The 27,213-nt window shown below is 37.3% G+C and overlaps 1 protein-coding gene across 1 annotated transcript; it reads right to left on the bottom strand.

Annotated features, from left to right (window-relative positions):
* On the bottom strand, nucleotides 1-25,940 carry GCC2 (GRIP and coiled-coil domain containing 2). Its single transcript, XM_026034455.1, has 22 exons — nucleotides 25,878-25,940; nucleotides 25,049-25,133; nucleotides 23,381-23,448; nucleotides 22,471-22,575; nucleotides 18,560-21,055; nucleotides 17,806-17,875; nucleotides 17,046-17,146; nucleotides 16,868-16,966; nucleotides 15,100-15,219; nucleotides 13,679-13,843; nucleotides 13,165-13,269; nucleotides 12,383-12,545; nucleotides 11,759-11,859; nucleotides 11,513-11,590; nucleotides 10,483-10,620; nucleotides 9,193-9,314; nucleotides 7,637-7,813; nucleotides 6,947-7,164; nucleotides 5,773-5,967; nucleotides 4,851-4,990; nucleotides 3,786-3,987; nucleotides 1-2,630 (listed from the first exon to the last, which is right to left on the bottom strand). The coding sequence occupies exons 1-22, from the start codon at nucleotides 25,917-25,919 to the stop codon at nucleotides 2,560-2,562; spliced, it is 5,061 nt and encodes a 1,686-aa protein (XP_025890240.1). The 5' UTR covers nucleotides 25,920-25,940; the 3' UTR covers nucleotides 1-2,559.
* Nucleotides 25,941-27,213: the final 1,273 nt, after the last annotated feature.

The raw sequence follows: 27,213 nt of genomic DNA, 5'->3' as shown, positions 1-27,213 counted from the left end.
GGGACACATYTTCTGGGAAGCATCCTAACAACTATGGCAGTGTAAAAACAGGCAGACAATTGCAGGAGCGGAAAGCAAAGTCACGCTGCTCTTCCAGGAAAGAGCACCACAATACGATCAGGAGCAGCAGGACTAGTTATAATTGAAGATTTTTTTGSACAGCAAGTCACGAGTGCTATACATTACAAATGCAAATATATGTAATACAAAGTTTTTCCCAGGCAAAATAGTCTTGCTTCCAATCAACATTCTTCTATGTCATATATTGCAAGTGCATTTTAAACCTTGCTATATTTCCTTTCTTCAGACAGTAGCCAAAAAGGCAAGTTCTGGCAATCTCAGCTACAGAACAGTTTAATAGCAGTTATTAAAATATTTTTACGCTCTTCAAGACCTTAAACTTCCACAGTAAAAAAATAGAGCAATGCCAGAGGTGTCCATTACCTTCAGAAGTACAATACTCGAGTTTTACTAAAATCAGTGAGCATGCAACTCCAATCTGAAAAAAGTAACTGGTATTTAATACAGCCAGGAATATATACTACTTACATATATTTATTCACAGTTTGAAAATGTTAAATAATCTACAGTTCTGAAACACGTGCATTTTAAAAGAAGTTGTCACAAATGGTTAAAGATAAAGCTGCATAAAGTTGAGCAGAGGGTGTGCAAAGAAAAGAATCAGGTCAACAGCAAACTGAATTTGGAGAAAAACACTGTACCGTTTCTCTCACATGCTTCCATTGTTAAAACCACAGCAACAGAATGACTTGCATTTTTTCTTTTTTTTTTTTTTGCCTACTTGAAATCCCTCTCCCCTAGTTCTGGTCTGGCATACTTTTAAATGACATTAATGGAATCCAGATGCAAATTAGAAGGGTTTGRAATTAATTATCTGAGACTTACAGCAAGTCATGAATGTGGAAGATACCATTATGGTTTCAAAAGCAAGTGAAAAAAGGCCAGGATGAAGTCTCATGTTTGCTATCTACATTTCCATGCTAAGAGACTCCCCCCTGCTCTCCCAAATGTCAGTTCTGTGATCTGAAAGTCCACACCAGGTGTTTCCAGGTAAAGCACGTGGTGGAAGGTGCTTAAAACAGGGTGAAAAATAATTCAAACATCTAAATCCTTTGGCTCTATCAACTGATTGCTGAAATATATACAAGCAAAACAAAACAAAAAAAMCAAAAGCACAGTTCCTGATCAGTTTATTCTCAAAGTGAGCCAACTCCTTCTGCCCACTTTTCTAACTCTTTCTGCAGGGAATGATTTAACACTGTAAAAACATCACTGAGGAGATGAAAACAAAGGAGTGATTAAAAAAATTAAAGATAAGCAGGAGGTATAAGCAGGTTTACACATTTTACTAATATAAAAATAAGTTAAGACAGTGAAAGGCAGCATARGCTAGAAAAGGAAAAAGATGATGACTCAAACAAGAACTTTGAAAGTGCTGTGTTCATAATAAAAGCCACAACATGGCAGCAATGTATTTTTTCATGAAAACAAACAAACAAAAAACAACAAAAGAAAACACACCCTATTCTGCTTAGGAAGGTGGAACAGCCTGAAGCACCCGTGCAGAAGAGCTGTGCAAATGAGATGTGTGCAAACGTGGAGCAGCGAGAGAGAAGGATGCAACTTCTTTAATCACTTACCTACTGGCAAATGCTCTTTCCCTTCTCTTTGAAGTTACTCTTAGGAAGCTGGCCTATACATTGGGAATCTTCCTTTAGTGTCTCTGTATGAGTAGTTTCTTCACTCAAGCACAGGCATCACTAAAGGCGATGTCACATTTGTTCCTGTTTTTAAGCACGAACTTCCAAACTTAGGCTTAATATTCACAGCTTAAACCTCTTCTGTGAATTTACAGCTCACTTATGACCTCTGATTCTTACCCCAGGACTTCCACAGATGCCATCAAAAGTTTTATGCATTTGCAACCTTTCCTTCCTATTATCAACCTACCTTTACCACAAAAAAATATAACCAAGACTAAATTTTTAGTGAAGTCAAAACAGAAAATACCATTTCTGTTTTGGAGTGATCTTATGTTTTCAAAGTGTCACTACAGAGAGAAATTACTTTGATTTTTAACTTCTTCAACATGCAGAGAATAGCATGAATGACACAGAGCAGCAAGCTGAAGGAAAATGTGAAAGAAACTGTAAACACTTCAAAATGCTTTAAGTCCAGTTATTCCAGTTACTACTTTATGTTTTTAACAGTATCACAGGACCTGTGGCAAGCTGCTCAAACGCTGTTTCCGAGTAATTTACAATCAATTTGTCACTTCTCATTATGCTTCTGGTCATCAGCTTTTCTAAACGCTTACAAGAGAACCAAGTAGCTTACTGCTGTCAGGATGTGAAACAGGACAGTCTTTCAGAGGTGCCAAGGACTTCTTTCTTCAACCAGCCTCCAAAGCTCAAAATAATACACGGAAACAAAAATATATTGGTCAGCACTAGAGTACCTATGAGTTGCTTCTCTACATTAAGATTCCCCTTTGTGGAACTGTAGAACATATGTAAAAGATCAGGCGTTTCCACTGTCTCATCGAAGTCCTGACCAGCTGTGGAGGTACGAAGCCCACCCAGAAGGTCGTGTGGCACTTTCTTCCTCACCTGAAAAAAGAAAGGCACACTTTAAAGTAACTTTATTACACTGAACATGGAATCATTTGGTGAAGTGACCTCGATTCCTCTTCCTCCCCACTCAGCTTCCAAATGCTGACCTTGTTATYTTGTCATCAAGTTTCTAACACTCAGTACTTGCCCTAGACTTGCCAGTCACGTACATGCATTTTACCACCATTTACACTTTACTTTGGRTACCTAAAAGGGCTTCTGAAAATTTCATCAGCTTTTCCCTGAAAAACTCAGTCCGTGCTCACTAACAGCACCAGAACAAACATCTCGATTTTATGGATTTAATTTACCCCTTTCTATATGCAAATCCTTTCATGTAAGGCATTAGTGAAGCAATAATAGTGAAAACACATCCCACATGGATAAGAACTGTAGTACTGCATTTACACTTTATAGTATKTTTAAAAATAAAATACAAGTCAGCTGCTAACAAAGGACAAGYGGGCAACATATTACTGAGAAGATACAGAGAATCACAAAAAAGTTTAAGAGGGCAAACAAGAAAATAGGCTATCTGAAGAGAAGTCAGAACACTAGTACTCAGTCAGCTCTTTGGGTTCATTTTGTGCAGAGGCTAAACTCTTCTTATTTTCTAAGTCCCTATAGTCATTAAACTAAAGCATGTTCTGTTGAAGTGATTTTCAAAGCTAACATACTGATACTAGATTGAAACAACATCTGCAATACAGCTTTGTGAGGACCACTTAGTATCTTTTCAGAACATCTGCCAAAAAGAAAAACCCATTTATAGAAATCTCTATTTTCATGTCTCTCTGACAAAAATTCCTAATTCTATCAAAACATGAACCCATAAAATTTTTACAACTTGCTGTAGTTTTACTAAAAACTATCATAAACCACCTTTAAAGGACCAAAGAAGAAGCACAATTGTTTTAGAAGAAATCATACTTTACCTTAGCTTTATTTATCCTTTGGGAGTACTTGATCTGTTTTATGAGAGTATGAATACTAACTCCCTACTTCATTGCTAGCTCCTTGTCACTATGAAAAAAATAAAGCGAAACAGCACAAAGGTCTACACAAATTAAAGCACAAAACTGCAGCTGCTTCCTACCCTCCTGCCCATATTGATTTCTGTTCTTCTAGGACAACATTGTGAAGGGGACATACCTTGGGCAATTGCAACTAGCTTCCCTTTCTCTTCTGGGCTGAGCTGCAGCATGGTATCTATTACTGGAAGAAGCCTCTCTCTCTCACTTCCTGATTTGAGAAATATAAACTGCAACAGAACATTCTTCAAGTATTCTAGGTTAGCCACGGACTTTTCTCTTTCTTGATTTCTTTCCAATCTTCTTATTTCATTCTTAAGAAGCTGCAGATGAAGAAAGAACACGCAGTGGTTGTTGTTTCACATCATGGGTCATTGAACAAAGGCCTTGTAAAGAGCAGAGCAAGTTATACAGCCTACTGCTGAAAGTGTAACATGAACACCGCAAAGCACACAGGACAAAAGTCCAAAGAAACCTGAAGAGGTGATAATATTATCTAGAAAAAAAACCAGAAAACAACACTGCTGTAAAAGTGAATTGTTAATACTACATCTCTTTAGAAGAATAACTGATTTTAGTGATCAGGATTAAGAGTTGAACAATTAAATAATCTGTATTATCAAAGTTTTAACAAAATTATCTTTAATTATGAAGCTTTTGAAAAAAAAAAAAAAAAAAGCTTAGCATGTTTAGCTAATAGGTTGCTTCAAAAATGTTCCCAGAAAGCTCAGAGAGGCTTTGGAGTTTGGAGTAATACCAAACTATTAGTGCCAGTGTATCTTCAAACATCTTTTGATTTAACGCAGTTAAAAGATGTTACAGAGAGAGAGAGACCTAACTTGTAACATACTGTTTTTGTCACAGTGAAAACAGCAAAAAATATATTAGATGTTAAAATCCAACTTCAGGGGTTTTGATGGCAGTTTTTAARCAACCATCCCATTCACCCCAAAGCCTTTAGAAACTAGAGAAAAAAATAAAACAAAATAAAATCAGACTTTGGAAGTGCTAATTATTTCTGCAGAAGAAAGCATGGATATTTCCCCTACACTCATAGCAGCCTGCCTTCTCCCCTTGGAAATGTGAATACTGGATTTTTCTGAAGGATATTTGTTATTAAACATTTTGTCTTTGACAGAGACTGCAGAAGTCACAGCAGTTCCCTGTTTCCAGCATATCTGCTAACCTTGATTTGCTCCATTAAGATTGCATTGGTGGCTTCTGATTCACGAAGTAATTCGTTCAAGTGATCAGCACTCTTGGCTGTGGTGTTCAGCTTCTGAAGCAGCTCATCCTTGGTCAGTTCTGTTTGCCACTGAGATGGTTCTGCAATTAATTGGAAAAGAAAACTGAGGAAAGGACAAGCCACTTGCATTTATTTTACGATACTTAAATAACTTTAGGGCTTCATTAATGTGTTTTTAGATCTATACAAGAAATGAAATCCATGCAAACTCAGACTTCAAAATTAGCAGTTGCCAGTGCTGCTGCTGCACGTGCAGTTTATCTGCTTCTGTTCAGAAGCAGATCAGTCAATCTAGGTCAGGCAGGATACATAGCTTTGTTTAAATCCTTGATTCTAACCCATAAATGGGAACTTTCAATATTTATCCAGAAGCTTTCAAGACACTTTTTAAACCTGACTGTATACTGCCATATATTTTGCAGGACTCTTGAGACCTCACTTTACATGCTGGTTTTCATTTTTCTAAAAAACTTATCAATGAATGTCTCTCTGACTTAGCCATTTTAAGACAAACACACATTATATACTTTCATTAAATGAGTTAGATTAACACACAATTTTCCCAAGTAGAGGATAGTCTAAGTCCTGCTCTAATTCCTTTTGCTGACTTATCTGTTCTTTTTCCCCTAGGAAGGGTATATATCAATATAAAACCATAAAGTCCAATAGCAACATTTTATTGTTAGCCCTCACTCAAGAGGCAAGATATTGAAATCAGGACTCTGTACTCTCAGTGGCATGAAAAACATAGATGTCTCGCACCTAAAAGCATGAAAACATTATTTTCTTAGGTATTTTAGGGTACAGATTTCTGCAACTTGCACAGGCAAGTGCTTTTAAAAAAGCCACAGGTTCTACTAACCGTGTTTGGCTTCTGGGGAGTTCAGAAGTTGTTCTAAGGATGGCACGTGGGTGCTGGCGGAAGAGACGGACTCTGTGTCCGTGGTTTCCATGCCTTCTCCCTCTTCCCTGGCTACCGCGTGCATATCAAGAACTGGAAGGTCCGTGTTTCGCCGTTCCTTTAAGTTCTTYGTTGCTGGATGTGAAACAGCTGGACCTGAAAGATACCCAACCATGTCTGTCAAGAGAAGGAAACCAAGGGAGCTATTTCACAGGTGTGACTGCCTTACAGAGCAGTGCATACATTGCAGTCTTTTAAAAAGGTAGGGGGATGAAAGGTGAAAACTCCTAAGGAAAAAAAAAACATTTTTTTCACTTCCAATAGCCACTTAAATGGAAGCATTTTTCTAAATCTATACCTCATTAGCACCAAATGCTCATGATCCAAAAGAATAATTAACTTCTCTGAACCAGTCTTGCAGGTGGTGTAAATAGCTCGTTTTGTTATTTTGCATGTTTTGCTGCTGCTTCAGTGCAATCACAGTTAGGGAACAGTAATACATGGAATGAGTAATTTTTTCAACTGCTATTGCTGCYTGTTAGACTTTTTTTTGCTTACATCCTAAACAATAACTCTGAATATGAAAGTATAAAAATATAAACATTTGCTTAATATTTTTATGTGGTATGCATTAAATATAAATATATATATTGAAGTATATAAAAATACAAGCAGAAAATCTAAACAATTTCATCTTGACACAGTAAAATAGAAAGTTAAAAGATTCAAATAGCAGAGGGAACCAATAACAAACATTGTTAAAAGAATTCTAGTGCAATCAAGCTTCAACACGAATTTATCTGAAGCCCAGTAACCTTTCCAAATTCTGAGACAAACTGCTAAGAGCCGCACAGCATTACAAGGAGGTTTTCCTCAATCCTTCTGATGATGCAGACACTGCAGGAAAGAGGAACTATGCTGATTCTGAACTGACAATAACAACAAAAGCCCTTTCTTTACTTGGTATTGATGGATTGATACCAAGTCAATTTACAAGCTGCAAATTCTCTGGAAAGTTTCATGCATATTTCTTGTTTATTAGAGATCTGCCCACAGCAGGGAACTTTCAGACTATCTCAGGTACACACAGGTTGTACCTATCCCCAGAAAACCTCCGTTTATGACGGGGAGTTACCTTTAGTGTTTGGTTCACTCTTGAGCTGGAAGAACTGGGCTTCTACCCTGGACAGTTGTTGCTGAAGTGTCTCTACCGTCTTCCTGTGCTCTTCTTGCAGGTTCCTGACTTGATCTCTGAAATTGTTCCGGAGAGCTTCGTTCTGGGCTGTCAGCTGGCTCAGACTCTGGGCGTGCTCTGTTTTCATGACCATGTTCTCAGACTGTATTGTGCAGAGCCTGAAAACAGCGCGAACGCAAAACACAAGAAGCAACACAGAACTTGCAGTGAATTTGACATGTCACGGCTTTTGCAGTAGTAGTTTTAAGTTGTTTAATTTACATACTTATATAACTCCCCCCCCCAATTTAAATTTACGTTTTCCAAAGGCCATTCTAAAATTGGAAAAAAAATATTTACTCCTATCATATGAATGCACCGTGCTAAATAAATACTTGTTTTTCAGGACATAAAATACAAAGATTGTTAGAAAAAAAAAATAGAAGTATTAGAAACGCTCTGGTTTACACATTCTTAGAATCTCAAAGTGCCTCATGACTGTTTGTTGCAAACCAGCCCTCTGGAAATTCCTTTAACTTTCTCAACAGTTATGCCCTTTCCTTGGGAAACACAGTTCAAGGCCAGCTGCACAGCCAGGCCTTAGAAATTTCCCACAAAACAAAATTTCTCTATCTATTCAAATAACCRTACTTTTCCCGGAGCTCTGCCTCTTTTGCAACAGTCTCTTGCAGCATCTTATTGTGTCTTTCCAGCAGGGTGTCATGCTCAGACTGCAGGGCTTGGAGTTCAGCTGCATTGAGCTGTAAATTATGCTGAGTGTCTTGTAGCTTAACTTTAAGTTGATCTATCATCATTTCAAAGTGTTCTCTACAAGGGGAGAAAAGAACAGAGTTCATAAGAGACAGTTGTGTTATGTCATGATCTACATCTTATCCAAAAGTTTTGAATAGCTGATCTGAAATAATCTGTTTCCCACCACAAGCCCCCTCCAAACAAACAAACAAACAAACAAMCAACACAACTGACTATGAAAGCTCTGACTGAACTTGAGCAGAGCTACAAATAGACTAATCAAGTCTGAATGGCTGGAAAGACAACTGATGGGGTAGAAAATATGGCTACTGTAACTTTTAACTCACAGTAAGTTCATAGGAATAAAACAAGGAGAGTAATAGCTGGGATGCAGATGGGCAARAAGAAAAAACCTGCTCAAAAGGGAGGGAAGTTTGTTGTTTAATAAACATGTCTGTCGAGACTAAACACAGGAAAGAGGAGGTGGYTGGAGGAGATTTTCAGCAAAGGAATATAAAGCAACATCAATCCATAAAAATGGGCACACTGCTGCCCCCAAATCAAATGGGACCCATTTCTTTCTTATCTAATCAAATGCATTCTTACTTTATTTCTGTATTTTCACTGCAGTCATCTCTATCATTTCCTAAACTACATATCTACTTAACCTTTAAAGTTGATGCCCAGAAATTACTTCTTTGAAAATTGTTTACCACTTGTTTATTGCTTGATTATTCATCTGCTTACTTTCCAAAGTGACCCTCTTGCCCAACACTTTAACAATATCAGAAAATTCTTAAAATTCTCCCAAGAGGTGAGACAAAGAAATACAAACACAAGTCTCCCTCTGGTGGCAGTTAGAGCTGTGTCTACACTAAACAACTCTCACTGCACAAGTTCAAAATGAGATCAGTTAACAGTAACAATCTCTTAAATGGAAATGGCTTTTTGCTGAAATGCTTTGTCAGGGAAAATGATAGGTCAGTTTTACAGTTTTACSCAACAAGCCATAATTAACTCTGCTCATTAAAAAACAAGGCAATCTTCCTAACAGCTTTTATTAATTCCTTGCACTGTGAGACCAGGTAATCTACTCTAACATTCATCTACTTGAACAAAAGATAACTAAATCAAGGAATCTGAAACTAACATAGTACCAGATACAGACTCTGATGCAGTACACGCTGACCTTCCCTTTGGACAACTAGAACCACACAAAGGAACTCTGCTTAGTGATGAGATAACTCTTTTCCCCTATCAATTCAATTTTATTCACACCAAAGGCACTGGGAAAGCAAAGTGCCTCTCTCTCCCTCTGTCACTTTCATTTCTATATTTATTCAAGCAAAATATTAAACAACAAAATTTATTTGTGCTTGCCTTTGCTAGTATCTTTTCAAAAATACTCAGGAATCAGTACTTTCTGTATGTATACAAAATAATGCTGGTTTTACCTTTCTTGCTTGGCTCCCTCCGTTTCTGTTTGAGAAGCAGATTTATTCTTTTGTTGTTTAAGAACATTATGAACACGGACTTTGTAGCTCTCAAATTCAGAAGTAACAGCTGCTTGTTCTACCTATCGCACAGAAAACACACCCACAGTAAATWATGCTATTGACTACTGCCCATGTTTTTTTCTGAAGTAAAATGCATCTTGCACAAAATATCAAATAAGTGAACTACCAGTTACATTTCCTCTTTTGAATGGATAATTTAARTAACTATCATAACAGAACATGCTGCTTTAGCTTTTAATTAGTTTAATAAAACTTGAAAAATAAAACACTGATATTATAACATACCAATTACCAAAAAATTWTCCTGCAAATTCAAAAGTTAAATTCAACAGATGTTCACAACCAAAGGACTCTTCTACTATGAAGATGGCACTTGTAAAATAGTGATCCATATCTTCCAGCATGATTCATGCAAGTTTAAGTTTCCCACATCAGCAACAATCAGAATTTGCCCATTTCACTTTGCTTTCTTGCAACTTTGAAATTTCTTTGGGGTTGTGTTCACATCTTGTTATTATTTATTTACACCTCTCATGCAATAGTGTAATATGGTGTAGTAAGCTACATAAACATGGTTTCATCAGAACAGTAGTCCTATTATAYTCTGAGCCTGTGGGTTTTTAATGTAAAGACTACCTTCCAGGAATGTCTGAAATACTGTCATATAAAGCTAAAAATAAAAGTAACTCAGCATTAGTGTTCTTTTCATGTATAGCTCACTTGACAAGTAAAAAAGTTGCTCTGTTCACAGTGTATTAAAATGTGCTYAAGAATTTGTTTTCCATAGCTATCATTTAAAAAAAAATGTTAACTGTTCCTACATGAAGCAAGTAATATTCCATTGCAGAATAWTTTTGTCTGACTTTTTGTTTTCCTCTCCTTCCTTAGGACTTGTTGATATTTCTCTCTCCTCCACAGTAGAAGTTGGCTGATCATCTTAATGAACTCCCTTTCCTTCACCGTACCACAAGACTTTCAGTTCTAATGCAGGCCAAAAAAAGYACAACTGAAATATAAAACTACAATCCAGGCACTCTCCAGAAGYGGTACATGCCAACCAGGAGAAAGCCCCTTTGTCCTCTGTACCTTCAAACACTGAGATAATCCCAATTTTTGATAGACAAGTAAGCAGGAATAAAAGGCCTTCAAAATATTTTTAGAGAAGCAGACACCAAGTGAAGTACATTTTCCTGAWAAAGGGACTAACTATTCCTTCTACTGCAGTACCTGGGCTGTTCTGCATTCTTCTTGCAAGGCTGCAATTTTTAGCTGGTAAGCAGTCAGCGTGCGCTGGTGCTGCTCTGAAGAAGTTCGCAGATGTTCCTGGATTTTGTGCTTCTCTGATGTCAGCATAGCCACTTGAATCTGAAAAAGTCAGTTTGCAACTTAAGCCTTCAGTAAGCCAGAGATTTTCTTCCCCCTTCAAGCAGGACATGCCGCAGGGCCTAGATTCCTATTATTAGGATAATTAGGACAAGGTATGGTTGAAAGAGACAACTGCAGAGAAAACATTGTAGTAGGAGGTAGCTTTTATTTTTTTTTTTTTTTTTAAAAATCCACCCTATTTAAAGAAAATATTTTAAACTTATCCTCGTTACAAGCTTCACATGGATCAGCCTTTTCATGGCAAGTGAAAGGAAAGGAACAAGAAAGGGTAAGGAGCAGGTTCTCTGTCAAATCAATGAACAGTCTATCCTAAGTTGAAAACACAAATTAACAACTTGGAATCTAACTCTCTTCTTACAAATTTTTAATATGCTGTTAATAAGAATTTCAAGGCCACGTATTGAGTGAGAATAAAAGAATATTRTGTTGTATGCAGGGATCTATGCAGGTGCATTGCACATACAATCTCACTTATTTCCAAATCTGGTAGAACAATCGTAACTAAAAAAAAGTGCAGTTGGAAGTTAGAAATAAGTCTGAAATAAGATAAACAAAAGTTCTGTCCCACTTTTCTTCTCCTAATACATCATTGTGACCCTTTGTGCTTTCTTTTCTGTTTCCACTGTTTTCTTTATTCTGCATCATCAAAATGCTCCCATATACTCTGGCAACTTAAAGTACACCACAGAAGAAGTATTTGTGAGAAACAGCAAAGAGACAAAATTAATTCAAGAAACAGAAGCACTGTGCTGTTCTGTAGTAAAAATATCATGCTTGCATTCTTAAGTATATGTTCCATCTGCCCAGGACAAATCACACCCTTATTACTTAAACATGTAACTTTTACTAATGAAGAAATGAAGTTTCTTGCCTTATAGGTGTCCACTTGTTGTTGACTGGCTTCTAGCTCTCCTTTCAGTGATGCTTGCAGCATTAGGTGGTCATTTTCCTGCAGGATAAAAATAGCTAGTTAATTAGAAACAAAARCAAAACAAAAAGCCTCCACAAACTTCATCAACTTAATTCATCAACTTCACCAACTTAATTCAGCTACAAGTCCAGRTTCTAAGAAGCTGGCTTAAAAAAAGATTATATAGTCATTAACAACTGCACTTACAGCTTGTTTCGAATCAGCCAGTTCTTTCTTGGTTTTCACAAGCAGTTGTTTTATCTTGGCATTTCTTTCCTCATCCTGTTGCATAGATGACTGCAACGACTCTAAGGCAGAAAACAGCAGTTATGTGCAAGGAAAACTTCCCTCCTGTATTTCCTTAAAGATACTAGAAAAATATTTAAATAAGTTCTGACATATTTCCTAAGAAAGATGCAAACAAGTAGCTCAAATTAAGTTCAGCATACATACCACACAGTTTTCTAAATGAAATTGCTTTAAGACTTACATATAAGGATAGGAAAAAAAGAAGTTTTAAAACACTAAAGAACAAAATTTTATCAGAGTGGTCTGTCAGACTGAAAGCCCCTGCCAATTACTCACTTTCCGCAATTATGATTAAGTTAATCAGATAAGAAATACAGCTTATTAAAGTCCATTGTTTATTATTTCTGGCTACTAAATTCAAGAGATTTACAACCTAGTGAAGTTCACTTAATGGAAAAGGATGTTTAAGTTTACTATTTCCTGTAAGCCTCTCCTAGCCACTGACATGAGAAAATSCTTCTGAATTGTACGTTACACCACTTCTGACTATACCATAGTGACTCCTGTTTATTTATAACTCACTTATCTCTTCTTGTAGAGTTTCTTGTTTCTGCTTCTGAATTCTGTTTTCCTGCTCAAGATCTTCTATTTTACTGTCTTTATCAGTAATCTTCTGATTAAGTTCTTTTACTAGCCTTTCATAATCAGCTATTTCCATATCCATCAGTGTACTCTTCTGAGCATCCTGCAAGTTACAAATAGTGAAGTTCTAACTTACTTTGTCATGGATGCTGTGAAAGACTTAAAATATATATATACACACACAAACATATAAAACATTTTTCCCTGGATATCAAAAAGTTTATAACCTAAACATCCACAAGCACCACCTACCTACCAAGTTTTCACACCTTTAATTATAAGTAATGTTTTCAATCAAGAATAGAAAACATGGAAAGTAAACAACTAAACAAAAACCTGTTAACAGTTTTAGCAGCTTTGCCAGTGAATATTTTGCAGGTGCTAGTCCCTACGACTCTAATTCACCAAAACAAGAACAACTTCTGAATAATGCACCAGAGTTCTGTAGGGTACAGCAGAGATCAGAATTCTGTTCCCATTTCTACTTACTGTAATTTGCATAAACTTAAGTATTTTGTGTAAACTAAGCTAACATACACACAGGAGCACATATATCAGATCTCTAAACACAAAACCAAAGCTTGTCTCTTGCTTTTTGCATACCTTGGGCATTAAGCTCCTCAGAACATARAGGATTTTTCAAGGGCATTCATAATAGCAGAGTATGCCAAAATCCTTGGTAGTCATTTAAGCACTAACATGAACAGCAACAATCACWCTACCTTTCTGGCCAGCTCTAGTTCTTGCATGGTTTTCTGGAGATGCTTCTTTTCCTTCTGAAGTTGCATCTGAAGCTCCTCTAGTTCTCTGACAGCACCACTATGTTCCTGAAGTTTAAACACTTCTCAGTTAGACTGTCTGACTTCAAAACACTTGTCAGCAGAGCACACAAATTCATGCACGCCTGCCCCACACGTGCCACACACATGCACAATGAAGGCAGGAATCCTCAAGAAACGACCATACACCAAGCAACACCCCAAGAGATSAGGGAGTGTTTCTCATTCTGTCACAAGGTCCAATCCACTCTAAGTGATGGGTTTGCRAAGTTGTTTCAACAAACAGACTGAGCGTTTGAAAAAAGCTGAATCAGGCAAGAAGAAAACATATTTTGAACAACTTGTGTTCGATGAAAAAAAAAAAAAACAAACCCACTAGATTTTATAAAACTCTACCAGAAGTCACATTAAGTGAAAGTAAGGCTTCCCCCCATTTACCATCTGTACAAAGTTTTACCTTTGTTTTCTGTTCTTTTAGAAGCTTTTCAGCTTCCAGTTCTTTGTCAACTTTTGCTTTGGCTTTTTGCRTCTCCAGTATCTGAGCTTCCAGCAGCTTAGCATTAGATTGCAGTGTTTCAACACGAGCCAAGAGGTCTTCATTAGCAGACTGTAACTGATTGTGCTAGAATGATCATAACCGAGAGATTAAAAAAGCAAAAAGCTGAGTTTGCATGTAACAAGATATTACTCATATTTAAAAAAGAAATGCAGATTTTCAAATTCTCTTATAAACAGTATTTCTACAGACATTCAACTATGACATTGAAAAATCTCATCCACCTTTTGAAAAAGGCTGAGGAAAAAGCTAAGTCACTAAAGTTATTTTGTTCAGCGTATTTGAGTATTCTGAGTATCTCGTGTTTGGGCTACAATAATTTTTAATAGGTTTATTTTGAGATCATCCTTATTTTAATCTCAGTCTCTACTGTGGAGATTAAGAAAGAGGTGCAAGTGAGGGAAGCTGCCAAACACCTAACAACAGCCTTGTTCACAAAACCAGAATATATGCCACCATTTTTTATTTTTTCCTACGCTATTTACTGCTAGCTTCCATTTATACAAACACAGTGGCCTAACTGCATCTTGAAGGTAGTTCAGCCGTGCAGCTGTCTATTCTCGGGAGTTTGAATCTCAAATCCCAAAACTACTTCAGTTAGGGAAAAAATAAAATAAAAGCAGGTTTGAAAAACTTGTCTCACAGCTCCTTAATCAGCATCCTAGTCTTAGTGACTTCTGTTTGATTTCAGCTACAGTACCCCACAATGCACCCCTTTCTTAATTCTTGTGAATGATGTAAAAACCTTATGATTTAATATGTTTAAACTCTTTTGATTAAATAACAAAAACAGATTCCAATCCTCCCCACCCCTCGCCTTACAAAGAGGGAGAGAAAAAAAACCAAAAAACTCATCAAGATTACTGTACTTAATGAGAAGAGGGGATGTAGAGAAATCGGAGAAATACCAGTGGAAGTTTGATGCTGATACAATCAGTACCCTTTTGTTGTGTACACCTGAACACCTGATACTAAGGAGACATCAGGTATTTAAAAAAAAAAAAAAAAAAGAAGAAAAAAAAAAGAATTATTTTCAACTGAAGTAACTGTTCTTTTCTACAAGTTCCCTTGAGGTAAATTAAATCCTTTTTGTTAAAAAGCTAAGTAATTCTGAGTATCTCTCTCTCTTTTTTTTTTTTTTTCCTCACAGCCTAGGATAAACACCAGAATTTGAGGAAAAAAGAGAATTCCAAGTAAGCATCCAAAAATGGACTTAATTATGGAATATTTACAGTGACAATTATGGGAAGAAACTTGAGTTTAAAAGAGAGAATAACTTTTCCTGTAATTATGAATAGCTGAGATACACACACAGAACTAACCTGCTGGGATGACACCTGCAGCTGTCGTGTGAGGTCATCTATTTGACGTTCAAGATTATTTGCTCTGCCTTTCTCAGAATCCAGCTCTTCTCCTTGCTTATCGTACTCCATCAAAAGGTTCTTAGTACATACAAACATCAAAGAAAAACTTTTAATTTTTGCTCTGTGTATTTTGTTTGTCTCGAGTATTTTGTGAGTGCTTGCCTAACCTCAGGCACTTACTTAACATTACGTAACATTTTAGTAGTTCACCATCTGAGTTAACTTACTACAACATCAGAAATAAGAGTGAAATTAAGGCTACAGTTCCATTTTAGGCTCCAGCAGAAAATCTTTCGAGTCCACAAAACTCACTGTGATTTCAGGTTAAAAGGGAGATCTCAGGAGATCTCTAGTCCAACCTCCTGCTTAAAACGGGTCAGCTGTGAGTTCAGACCAGACAGAKTGGGGCCTTATCCCAACAAGTCCTAAAAGCCTCCAAGGAAGGAAGTGACAAAACCTCATTGGTCAGCCTGTCCCAAAGCTTCATTATCTCCATAGTAAAAGTTCCATTCTTATATCCAGTTGGAATCTCTCGTTTCAGTTTCYGTCTTTGTCTCTCTTTATTGGCTTCCATAACGAACCTGGCTGTATTTCCTTGGTAACTTCTTTGCACGTACAGGAGGCTGTCACTAGGAGTCCCCYGATACCTTCTCTGCTCCAGGCTGGGCAAACTCATTTCCCTCAACCTCATGCAGTATTCCAGTCCCCTAACCATCTTGGTCACTCTCCACTAAACTCACTCCTAGTTTTGTACTAGGGCACCCAATACTAGAGGATGTGATATTCTAGATGCCATCTCAGATGTACTGACCAAAGGGAGAAGATGACTTCCCTCAATCTACGAGCTGTTCTCTAACTCACTCACATAGTCCAGGATGCTGCTGGCACCCTTAGTACCAAAGCACCCTCTTGGCTCACACTCCTCTTGCTGTCTGTTACAAACACCCTCAAATTCTTTCCAGGAGAGCTGCTCCCCAAGCAGCCCACACCTGTATCACAGCAGAGGATTCTTCCTTCGCACATGCAGGTCCTTAAATTCGTCTTTGCTGAACTTCCCAGGGTTTCTGTTAGCCCATTGCCTGCCTGTGTAGGCTCCTCTGAACAGGAGCCCTGTCCTCAAGTGTACTGCCTGAAACAGAGCAGTACAGAGCTCTGCAATTTCCACTTCCCAACTTTTTATTTCCCTCCACTGCTTAAGTCCACTTAAGATACGCACCCATCTATACTGTAACATCCTAACTTGGATAGGAGACACTTATGAGAGACACTTTCGAAAGTCTTGCTAAAWTCAACATAAATGACAATCCACTCTCATTTATAAATCCAATCATTTTATCACAACAGGTAACCAGCTTGGTCAAACATGATTTGTCCTTGGAAAATGCATGCTGACTGCTCCCTATGACCTGCCCAGAAATGTGCTCAAATGGTCAGCTTGGGTCTTTACCACTTTAGGACTTCCAGATTCCCAGTTTTACATAGTTAGAAAAATGTTAAGTATATTGCCTTGACAATCTGTTGTTTGAGACATAAGATACGATAKTGAAAAGCAGGACTAAAAATAGCATCCAACAGGGGAAGTACTTTATTTGCTTTTGATAACAGAGTTCTAAGAACATTAAATTCCTTGATTCCTTGATTCAACTGCACTGAATTCTTTTGCCAAATGTACTCTGGAGAAGTATTTTCTGACAGTTGTCTTTTGCAGATATTATGCTAATCTTACCTTATAGCTTTCAGCTCCCTGAATGACCTCTTTCATCGAAGTGGACAACTGATCTTTTTCTGATTGAACCAACTCCAATTCTTCCCTCAGAGTCTGTACCTGATTACCAAACAAAGTGTGTGTCATTAAAAGAGAACCTCACATGCAGTTTCTCACATTAAGAAAGCTGTCAAGGTACCTCTTTTCTACTGGTATCCAATTCTTTCTTTGCTTTTACAGCAACAACCTTAATTTTRTTAAGCTTCTCTGTTTTTTCTGCAGATTCTTTTTCCAGATTTCCTAAAGTAAATAAAAAAGAATAAATAATATCATGCCCGCACCCCAAGTAATGAAATGCAATTCTATAATGACACAAATACCAGCATGATTTTGCAACAAACCAACCAAAACATTCACAGCCAGTGGGAGATACTCATATCTTTCATTCATTTAAGAATTTCATTTCAATGTGAAGATAAAACAAGTGAGGAACAAGCTTTCCATGCTTCAAACACTTCCATTACATTTTTGGTAAAAAACATATTCTCATCTAATCCTACATAAGCCTGCAATAATTTAGATTTTTTTTTTCCTCTCTACTGTTTTGGAATAACTGCAACGAAGCAGCAGTACTTTGGGGAAAAGTACTTTTCCTTCTTCTTAGCAGCCTTAAAGGCTCCCAATGACACAATTATTTTCATATTAAAAAATCTACTGCAATATTTATAGACAATGTAGACAGGAAATGAAAATTTAAGAAATATCAAACCATAACAGATTTCAATTGCTAACATTATTTTGAATCTCTAATGGAAGAAATATTATTTGGATGGAAGGGATGTTATTTGCATATCTAACTTCCAACCTCCCTCAGCTTCTAGGAAATATAGGGTAATTACATAGAGAAAAAGAAATCCCAAGTGTTTAACAATCCATAATCACAACAGGGAGAAAGATACCAATTTTTTCCTGAAGCTCTGCTATTGAAGATGGTTGATCATTTTTCCTGGTAAATGTCTCCATTAAATCCTGTATTATAAGCAAAGATACAAAAAGTATTAGAAACATTTCTTTGTTTTGACTGATTTTCCTCAACAAAACAATAAAAATTCCAGCTATCACTGAATTCTGTCTACCTTCTCAATACCAAGAAAGCTTGTATGTACAATTCATATTAGCTTGGTAACTGAAAAGCATACTTATGTTGAAAGATATTCCAACCTTTTAACTGATGCTTTTCATCCTGTTGGAAAACAAAAAATGGGAGACTTGATTCTGACCAGCTATAAATTCTACGTAAGCATCAAGCCCATGGAATTGAATTTAACAATAGCTTTGCAGTTCAAGTAACAATCGTGTTTGAGATACAGTCACAGAAAGTTGGAGTGAAGTCATAAAAAGTCAGAGTGAAAGACTCAGGTCAGTTAGTCACCCAGTTAAGTGATAACTTYGGAGAGCACTGGTAGAAATGGAAAAGGCTGAGTACAAACATCTTTTGGTAAAATAGTGTTATTTTTTTTCCCAGCAGAAGAAAGGAGAATATGATATGTTAGGATACTAAAAAAATGTGTGCTTTTTAAAAGGGAAACTCACTCTGAACCAAAGGAGAAGGAAGGAGAAAAAAAATAAAAAAAAAGAAAGAAAGTAATTTTTGAACCTTAATTCTGAAGACTTTAGAGGTTTAGTCTGTATACTTCAATAACAAAATATAACCTTTAGAGAACTCAGTTCGTCTTTCACATTTCTAAGTTCAGTTTCCTTCTGTTCCAGAATGAAGTTTAGGTCTCCTTGTTTTTCTGTGGCAGATTCTTTTTGCCGCTCTTGTATTTGACTTTCACAAAAAGCAAGTTTTTGAGAGATGTCTTCGATATGAATCAAAAGATCTTGATTTTCAATCCTTGTTTTTTCACTGACGTTCTTCAGTTCCTGGATATCATGTTGAAGTGCTTCTTTTTCAGCCAATGCTCCTTCCAATTCTTCTCTTAAAAGAGCCTTTTCTTTTCCAAAGTCCTCAAGCAGAGACCTACGTTCTGTATCTTGAGCTATGACTTCTTGCTCCAATCTTTCAACTTCTTGCTGCAGATGAAGAGCTTTCTCCTCGTTCTCCAGAGTAAGACATTGTTCTTCTTTCATTCTTGCCAAGCATTCATTTGCAGTATTCAGTAAGCTAAGAGAATCATGTTCCTCCTCAGAATATGAAACTTTGGACCCCATTCGCTCAATTAAGCAGCACAGCTGAGTTCTAACAAGAGAGCTGTGTGCTTGTTCACTTTCAAGTAAGGTTGATAAATGGTCTTTTTCTCCATTTATCGTTTGTATTTTCTTTTCTAAGTTTTCTGATTGCTCTTTCAACACTGACCAAGTTTCTTTTTCCGATRCAATCTTCTCCAGCTCTTCGCTTAATCTACCTTTTTCCTGTATTATTTTCTTATTTTCCTCATGCAGAGTATCTGCTTCTGATGCAAGATGCTCTCTATCAGACTTTAGAGACTCAATTTGGCTTTCCAGTTGCTCTACGATGTGTGCATTTTCATTCTTCATGTTTAAAGTTTCATTCAGTCTCTCTCTTAATTCATTTACCTTTATTTCCAGGTCATTATTGTACTGGCTAAGAGCATCTACTTGTTGCTGAAGTTCCTGAACTTTTTCCTGCTCCTGTTTGCATCTTTCCTGAAGAGTGTCTCTCTCTTCATCTGAGCATTTTACTTCATTTAAAATACCCTGGTTCTGATCGGCGAGAACAATGATCTTTTCTTCCAGTTCTTTTATGGCCATCTCTTTTTCATGGACACGGCTTGTTATTGTTTCGTTCTCCTCCTGRAGAGCAACAATTTTATGTTTGAGTTCTTCTACCTCAAGCTGATTAGATGACAACTTTTCTGTTTCCTCCTGGAGGCGATTTATAGTTTCAAGAAGAACATCCTTTTCATTGAAAGCAGCCCTGAGTTTCTGTTGAAGTTCACTAACATCAGAAGCTTGCTGTTGTCTCATCGATTCAAACTCCTGGCTGATCTTTCCAGCTGATTCCCCTAGCTCAGTCTGTAGGGTCTCCAGTGTTTCTCTCAGGCTGTCATAACTGCACACTGCTTCTTCTTTCTCCTGAGCGAGCTTTTCAAGTTGTTCCCTAAGTTCCTGTATTTCGAAGACTAATGCCATATTTTCTTTTTCAGCATTGGATAACAAAGTTGCATTTAGTTTAGAAATTTCTCTCTCATGTTGCTCTTTCAGAGCTTGAGTTTCTAATTTATGTTCTTCTACAGTGATTTCACAGTGGTGTTTTGTTGCTTGAAGCTCCGACTTTAATTTTTCAATTGCACAACAATAATCTTCCTTAGTGAGCTGCAATTCATTTATTTTAAAATCCAAGTCTTCCCGCTCATGAAAATATTCATCCTTTATGCGATGGATTTCTTCTTCCAGTTTTAGTTTAACATTATTCATATAGGTTAGTTCATCTTTTAATATACTATGTTGAGACTGGAACTCTTCTAAATTATGCTCTAAGTATCTAACCTTTTCTTCCAATTCTGCTTCTGCRGGAGGCTGCTCTTGGGCATCTACAGCATCTATCCGTTTTTCTATGTTTTCATGTAGGACTTCTCTTAACTGTTCTAAGTCACATTCACGCTGGTCAGTGGCAGCATATACTTCATCCTTCACATTTTCCTCTTTTATTATACTCTGCTCTGCCAAATTCTTCTGCAATTGATTTATCTGGTTCTGCTTTTCTKCATTTTCTTTAGAAGACATTTCAATCTGAAGCATCAATTCTGAAACCTCTTCCTGATGGGCACTCTTCATTTTTTTAAGCTCTTCATGTAGGTTATTAATTTCATTATTGTAACACTGAGAATTATTTTTAATAGTTTCCTGCAGATTTGCCAATTCTTTGGTTTTGTCATCATTCACAGTTTCCAAGTGCTTGTTCAGATGCAAAATTTGCTCTTCATAAGCACATTTAATTCTCTCAACTTCATCCTGGAGTTTTTTAACTTCTTCTTGACTATTACTATTACCCTCMATTTGTTCCACAAGTCCCATTTGTTTCTTCTCTTGTTCCTCTAATTCTTTCTTCAGCTTTGTTATATCCTCACTGTATTTGGATTGTGCATTTACTAATTCACTCTTTAGAGCTTTGATTTCTTTCACAGAGTCAATACTGGACTGCTCCAGTTGCTTCTGCAATTCTTCTGTCTTAGCCGCTGCAGCCTAAAGAAATACACAAGTTATTAAATACCGGGAACAGAGCAAGAAGAATTTCCAAATTAACTGTTATAGCTGATGAGTTTTTGGAGTTTTAGAAATATTTGCAGTTTTTAAACTGTGTTTTTAGCAGTTCAGTTGAGAAAAGACTGTGCAGCAAGTACAGCAATATTGTTCGTAACACGAGAYAGAAGAACTGTTACACCTTAAGTCATGTTTACTAGCGCTTTCATGAAAGGGTCACAAGCAATCTCAGCTCTAATAAAAGTAAACTGGTCTTCAGTACATAATTAGAACAGTTGCTAACTATCATCTCAAATCCATGCATCTGGAACACTACATTCCACATAACAGACACTACATTCTACAGTCTATTATTAATTGAGATTACTGAGATTTAGGCATCTTGGTTACGGGCTCCTCCCTAGGGATATCAGAGTGTAAAACTATGTTTTCTATAGAACGACACACTTAACCGATGGGGCAAGATATCACGCGTGGAGGCTCCTAATGCTCAGATTGAATCACAGAAATACACCATGGCTGAGGTTGGAAGGTACCTCTGGGGATCATCTAGTGCCCCGCCGCCCCTACCTAGGGACACCCAGAGCACGTGGCACAGAATCATGTCCAGGTAGGTTGTGAATATCTCCAAGAASGAGACTCCACAGCCTCTCCGGGCAGCCTGTTCCAGGCCTCTGTCACCCTCACAGACAAGAAGTTCTTCCTCACGTTTAGGCAGAGCTCCCTGTGCTTCAGTTTGTGGCTGCTGCCTCTTGTGCTATCGCTGGCCACCACTGAAAAGAGTCTGGCCTCAACCTCTTGACACCCTCACTTTGAGGTATTTGTACTCACTGATAAGATCCCCCCCCAGCCTTCTCTTCTCTGGGCTGAACAGGCCCAGCTCTCTSAGCCTCTCCTCATGTTCAGAGATACTCCAGTCCCTTGATCACCTTTGCAGTCCTTTGCTGGACTCTCTCCCACAGCTCTAAATCCCTCATGTACTGGGGAACCCAGGACTGGATCCAGCATTTCAGGTGCGGCCTCACCAGGACTGAGTAATGAGGGAGGATAAATCACCTCCCTCAACCTGCTGTTGGCRGCACTCCTCCCAATGTACCCCAGGTACCTTTGGCCTTCTTAACCATAAGGGTAAGAACCTTTCTGAATTTCTGTAGATCTAAYGAATATATTTATCATCAGTCCTATAAATGGTACTATAAAGACTAYAAATTACAGCCTACAGATAAAATATGCATTAACATATGAAACCTTTTAAGGTTTAGTATTTTTTAAGGTGCAACAGAACATAGCTGAATGAAGAAAAAGACAAAAAAAGTGAAATATACAATAGGACCAGGAAATTAAGTTAAATATCTGTCTGAAATATTTTAAGAATGCTTTATTGCTCATTTCAGTACCTCTGCTTCTTGTTTTCTTTGAATATTTTCTTTTTTCAGAGCTACACACTGCTGCTGACTTTCAGCTTTTTCCAGAAGGACAACATCCAATCTTTCAGTGAGAGCCTATGTTTAAGAGAGAAATAACGTAAGAAGGACGGTTTCTTAAAAATTATTACCCTTCAGTAATTTTTGAAGAGCAGTAAGAACTCCGATTTTTAGTTAATTAAACATCTGATCTAAAAAGCTACTTTCAACTCAAATATCATAGTTAATGAACAATGTAGAGGAGTAAATTCTGTTTAAAATCTCTTTTCTAATCAGATTATCAGTTTACAACAAGATGGGAAGAAGGCAAAAGAAGCTCTCCTTCAGAAGGTAAATAAAAACTTCATTAAAACCACTGCAAACATGTTAGCAGTTGACAGTTCCATCACACACCCAGGTTTCACTGATGTGCTTTATACAGCTTTTACATTTAGATAGTGTGATGTTCCTCCCACCAAAATTAACATTTTAAATATCAGTTACATTCCAGAGGGTATTTCTTTTGATAAGCTGTTTAATTCTGTGAGTTTCTAAACTTGTCAAATAACTGTCTCAGAAGACTCATCAATGGCTAACGTCTTTCCTCACAACAGAAAAAATGTGAGGTGAAGAAAAAGCTTTCCTAACCTTGTACGTTGGGACAAACTCTTGCCAGAGAGACTGTGCTATTCTATACAAGTCAYCTCTCACATAATTAAAACTGTTTTCTGAAAAGTAAAGCAGGGAAGTGGGAGATTAAGAGAAGAGAAGAGGAGGTTTTGGAAAGTATCTTGAATTTCTGAAACTGATCCCAGTCAATTTGAATAATACTTTTACAGCTATTTCTGTTAACGTATCTCTGTAAAAACATACGATGCATCAGAAATACATTTCATAATCCTACCTGAATAATATCATCAGCTCCTCCAGTAGCTGCTTTAGATCTGAGTTCTTCAATTTCTTTCTCCAGTTCTTAAAAAGAAATTGAATAGAAATTTCACAGTAAACCTTTACTGATGCTCTATAAAAGTATTATATTTATAAATCCACAACACTACTCCTGTCCAAATCTAAGGTATCTTTTCTATTAAAGATTTTCATTTGTTATTGAGTATTGGGGACAGAAGGAGAAGAGGAAGGAGGGAGGGGGGAAGGAAKGAGAAAACAAACTTGCAGTATTTCTTCCTTGGTTCTGACATAACCAATTTTAGCCAGAGAAAACACATTCAGTTCCTACAGGTACTCTAAATAGATAGGCTGCAAGCAGAAGAACAAGATCCATGAATGACCCCACTTTAAAAAGAACCTTGTTAGCCCATCCCTACAGTTATTCTTCTGGCTAAGCAATTATCACCAGTCAAAAGTGGCAAAAGTGTGGGCAAGAGGAAAAGGGGCAAAAGAGGGCAACAGAGCAGAGAGAACAGACATACAGTGGATGCAGAGTATGAAGTGGACGTGTAAGAACATAAGCAACATTCACCAGTTCTGCTAGTCATAGAATACATTAGTACAGCTATGCAGTCTTCTTGTGGTTAACTTAACTCCATTTAGTGTTTTCACAATTTCTCATTAAAGCAGCAAATCAAATATAAAGCAGCTAGCCTTTTTAAGATGCTATCATGTTCTACAACGGGATTAATTATGCACAATCCATTACGCAAAATTACGCAAAATGTATTAGAGATTTTGACTCTCCTGTCTGCTTCCTGGAAAGCTTATCACTGTGACACCTATAGGGAATAGATAACAACAGGTCCTGCTTCAACTAGCACAGGCTACGCTGTTTCATCACCCTCACAGGAAAGAAGTTCTTCCTCACCTGGAGATTGAACTTCCTGTGTTCCAGCTTACACCCATTGCCCCTTGTCCTGTCACTGACCACCACTGAGAAGAGCTTGGSCCCTTCCTCTCTACATTCACCTTTCAGGTATTTATACACATTAATCAGATCTCCTCTCAACCTTCTCTTCTCTAGACTAAACAGGCCCAGCTCCCTTAGTCTGTCCTCATACAAAAGATGTTCCAGTCCCTTAATCATCTTGGTTGCCCTCCGTTGGACCCTCTCTAGATGCTCCATGTCTCTTTTATAACGGAGAGCCCAGAACTGCACCCAATACTCCAGGTGCAGCCTCACCAGAGCTGAGGAGAGGGGCAGGATCCCCTCCCTTGACTTGCTGGCAACATCCTCCTGATGCAGCCAGGATCCCATTGGCCTTCCTGGCCACGAGRGCACTGCTGCCTCATGGCTAACTCGGTGTCAACCAGGACTCCCAGGTCCCTCTCCACAGAGCTACTCTCCAGCAGGTCGACCCCTAATTTGTACTGATGCCTGCAGTTATTYCTCCCCAGGGGCAAGACCCTGCACTTGTCCTTGTTGAACCTCGGGAGATTCCTCTCTGACCAACTCTCCAACTTGTCCAGGTCACAGCCTTCTGGAGTGTCGGCCACACCACTGAGCTTAGTATCATCTGCAAACTTGCTCAGGGTGCACTCCGTCTCATCATTCAAATCATTGATAAAAAGTCAATCAGTATCAAGCACTAAAGTACCAATTATTCCTCCAGTAAGGTACCTGTACACCTTGATTTCACTTTCTGTATAAGCATCACTTGCTTTTTGGCAAACTTGATGAGATCTTCTTTGGGCAGAGTGTCCAGCTGTAAGAAGGTACATTATTATAAAATCCAGCTTCCCCTAATAGAGAAGTAAACAGCAAAGAAGTATTTTAGCTTCCAATTTTCACGATGTTAAGATTTAGGACAAAAAAAGGTCTTACTGTATAACTACATGGATGTAACTGCAGAAACTACTGTTAATTTAGTACTTTTCCAAGCTTATCCTAGAACATGTGAGTGAGTAAGCATCTGTTAGAAAAACAACCTTAACTGGGCAGGACTCCAATGCAATAGGCAGACTGAAAAATACCAGGAAAAAATATGAAGCCCATAAGCACTGTCATACTCCCCCCAACTCCCCTAAAAAATAGCTGGATCTYTGGAGTGATATAACTTGAACAATGTTTTAGAGAGCATGCTGACCTAACATTACTGTTTTTTTTTTAATTTACTGGAAGGAAATTAGGCCTGGTCAAGGAAATTTAGGCCAGCAAGTATGAGTACATAAGGAAACATACTATTTCCATAACCAAATGCTATAAATATCTGATCAAATATTATCTCAGGAAGTGAATACGCTATAATGAAATTTTGTTCCATAATTTCCAAAATAAGCTTTCCTGAGCCTAGCACTTGCAAATTCAATTTTCAAGAAGTATTAGAAGAGACAGAAATGCATTAAAATGTTTTTATGCATCTTTAATAAAAATATCTTTACAGCTACTAGGAAGCTATACTCCTTAACCTCTGCTATCCAAGCAAAAAGAATTTGTGAAGTGAGATTACCTTTGATTTGCCTGTTCCTGGTGTGACAGGAGAAGCCACCATCTCTTGCCCAGCATCTTGTACCTGCAATGAAATAAAGCCTAGTATGCGAAAACTGAAGTTTTCTATGCAGACTCCTGAAGGAAGTAACTGAAAGTCTGCACGCACCGAGAATAAGCAAGGGTAGCGGGAGCTCAAGGAAGCAAAACCATTTCTGACTACTACTAGTAGTAGTCAGAAAGATAAGAGTGGAATTTTCCTTAAAGATTTATTGCAGTCAGCCCAATATAAAAGCAGAATAGAAGAGAAACTAATTTTTAAGTCAGTAACTATGCTACAAACACCCTACTCAGCGTTAACATACTACAGAAAAATMATTTTATTTACAACTGGTTATGAAACTGTGATTCAATAACTAAAAGATCTATTTAAGAAAASGGAGGTCAGTTAAATCAGGCTTTGTAAAGCCTGGCCTCTCTACTCCAAGCATAAGCGTGTAACGCTTTACTGCAAGCCTCCTCAGATCTATTCTGGGAGACTCCACATTACTTCAGAGTGGGTGCATATAAAGATATGCTCGCATATACCTGGAAACATAAGGAAAAAAAAAAGCCATAACTAAGACACAGTAATGAAAAAGGGACACACATTTCCAAAATATTGCAGGTGGCATTTCCAAGATTTGAGACTCATCTTGCTTTTTCTTTCATACTATCAGACTAGGTACTATGCCTTCAGTTTCATTTTGCTACTGTCTTTATTCAGATAAATAAAAATGTGCAAAAGAAACTCTGAAAACAAAATGAATCCAGTTATTACTGTTAGGGATAATCACTAATTAACAATTTAGAGAACAGCTAGGAGAGATAATAAAAAAGGTGAAATATGAGTTCAAGTACAGACCAAGGACAAAGCTATGGTATTTCTCTGTACTACATGGGCTAGAGTCTTTGAGAAGTTAAGGGCAAATTTATGAGAAGAGGGTGTGCTTGTCAAAGAAACATAGAAAGAATTATAATGTTATTGTTATTGTATTATAATTGTAATAATAATGTAATAATATAATACAATAATACAATACAATAATTACAATATAATAATTGCAATAATGTAATAATATAATGTATTAGAATTATAATGTTATTGTATAATGTTATACAGTTAACACTGTAAACAAGTTTCTAAAAKTCAGGTTTTCTTAGACACTGACCTTCAACATTTAAATTCTTACATCTGAGCAGCACTGCTAGCAAAACACTGCCRCTACAAACAACACACTTGCATGGAACACTTGGGTGCAACAAATTGTCAGTTGTGCTTAAAAATAATGATGGCAGCATCTCTTGATGTTAGAATA

The sequence above is a fragment of the Nothoprocta perdicaria genome, unplaced genomic scaffold (assembly GCF_003342845.1).
Source record: "Nothoprocta perdicaria isolate Ctin4 unplaced genomic scaffold, notPer1 scaffold_144, whole genome shotgun sequence".
In the NCBI taxonomy this organism is placed as follows: Eukaryota; Metazoa; Chordata; class Aves; order Tinamiformes; family Tinamidae; genus Nothoprocta; species Nothoprocta perdicaria.
The sequence above is the reverse complement of the archived record's forward strand: the minus strand, read 5'-3'. Positions and strand labels throughout refer to the sequence as shown.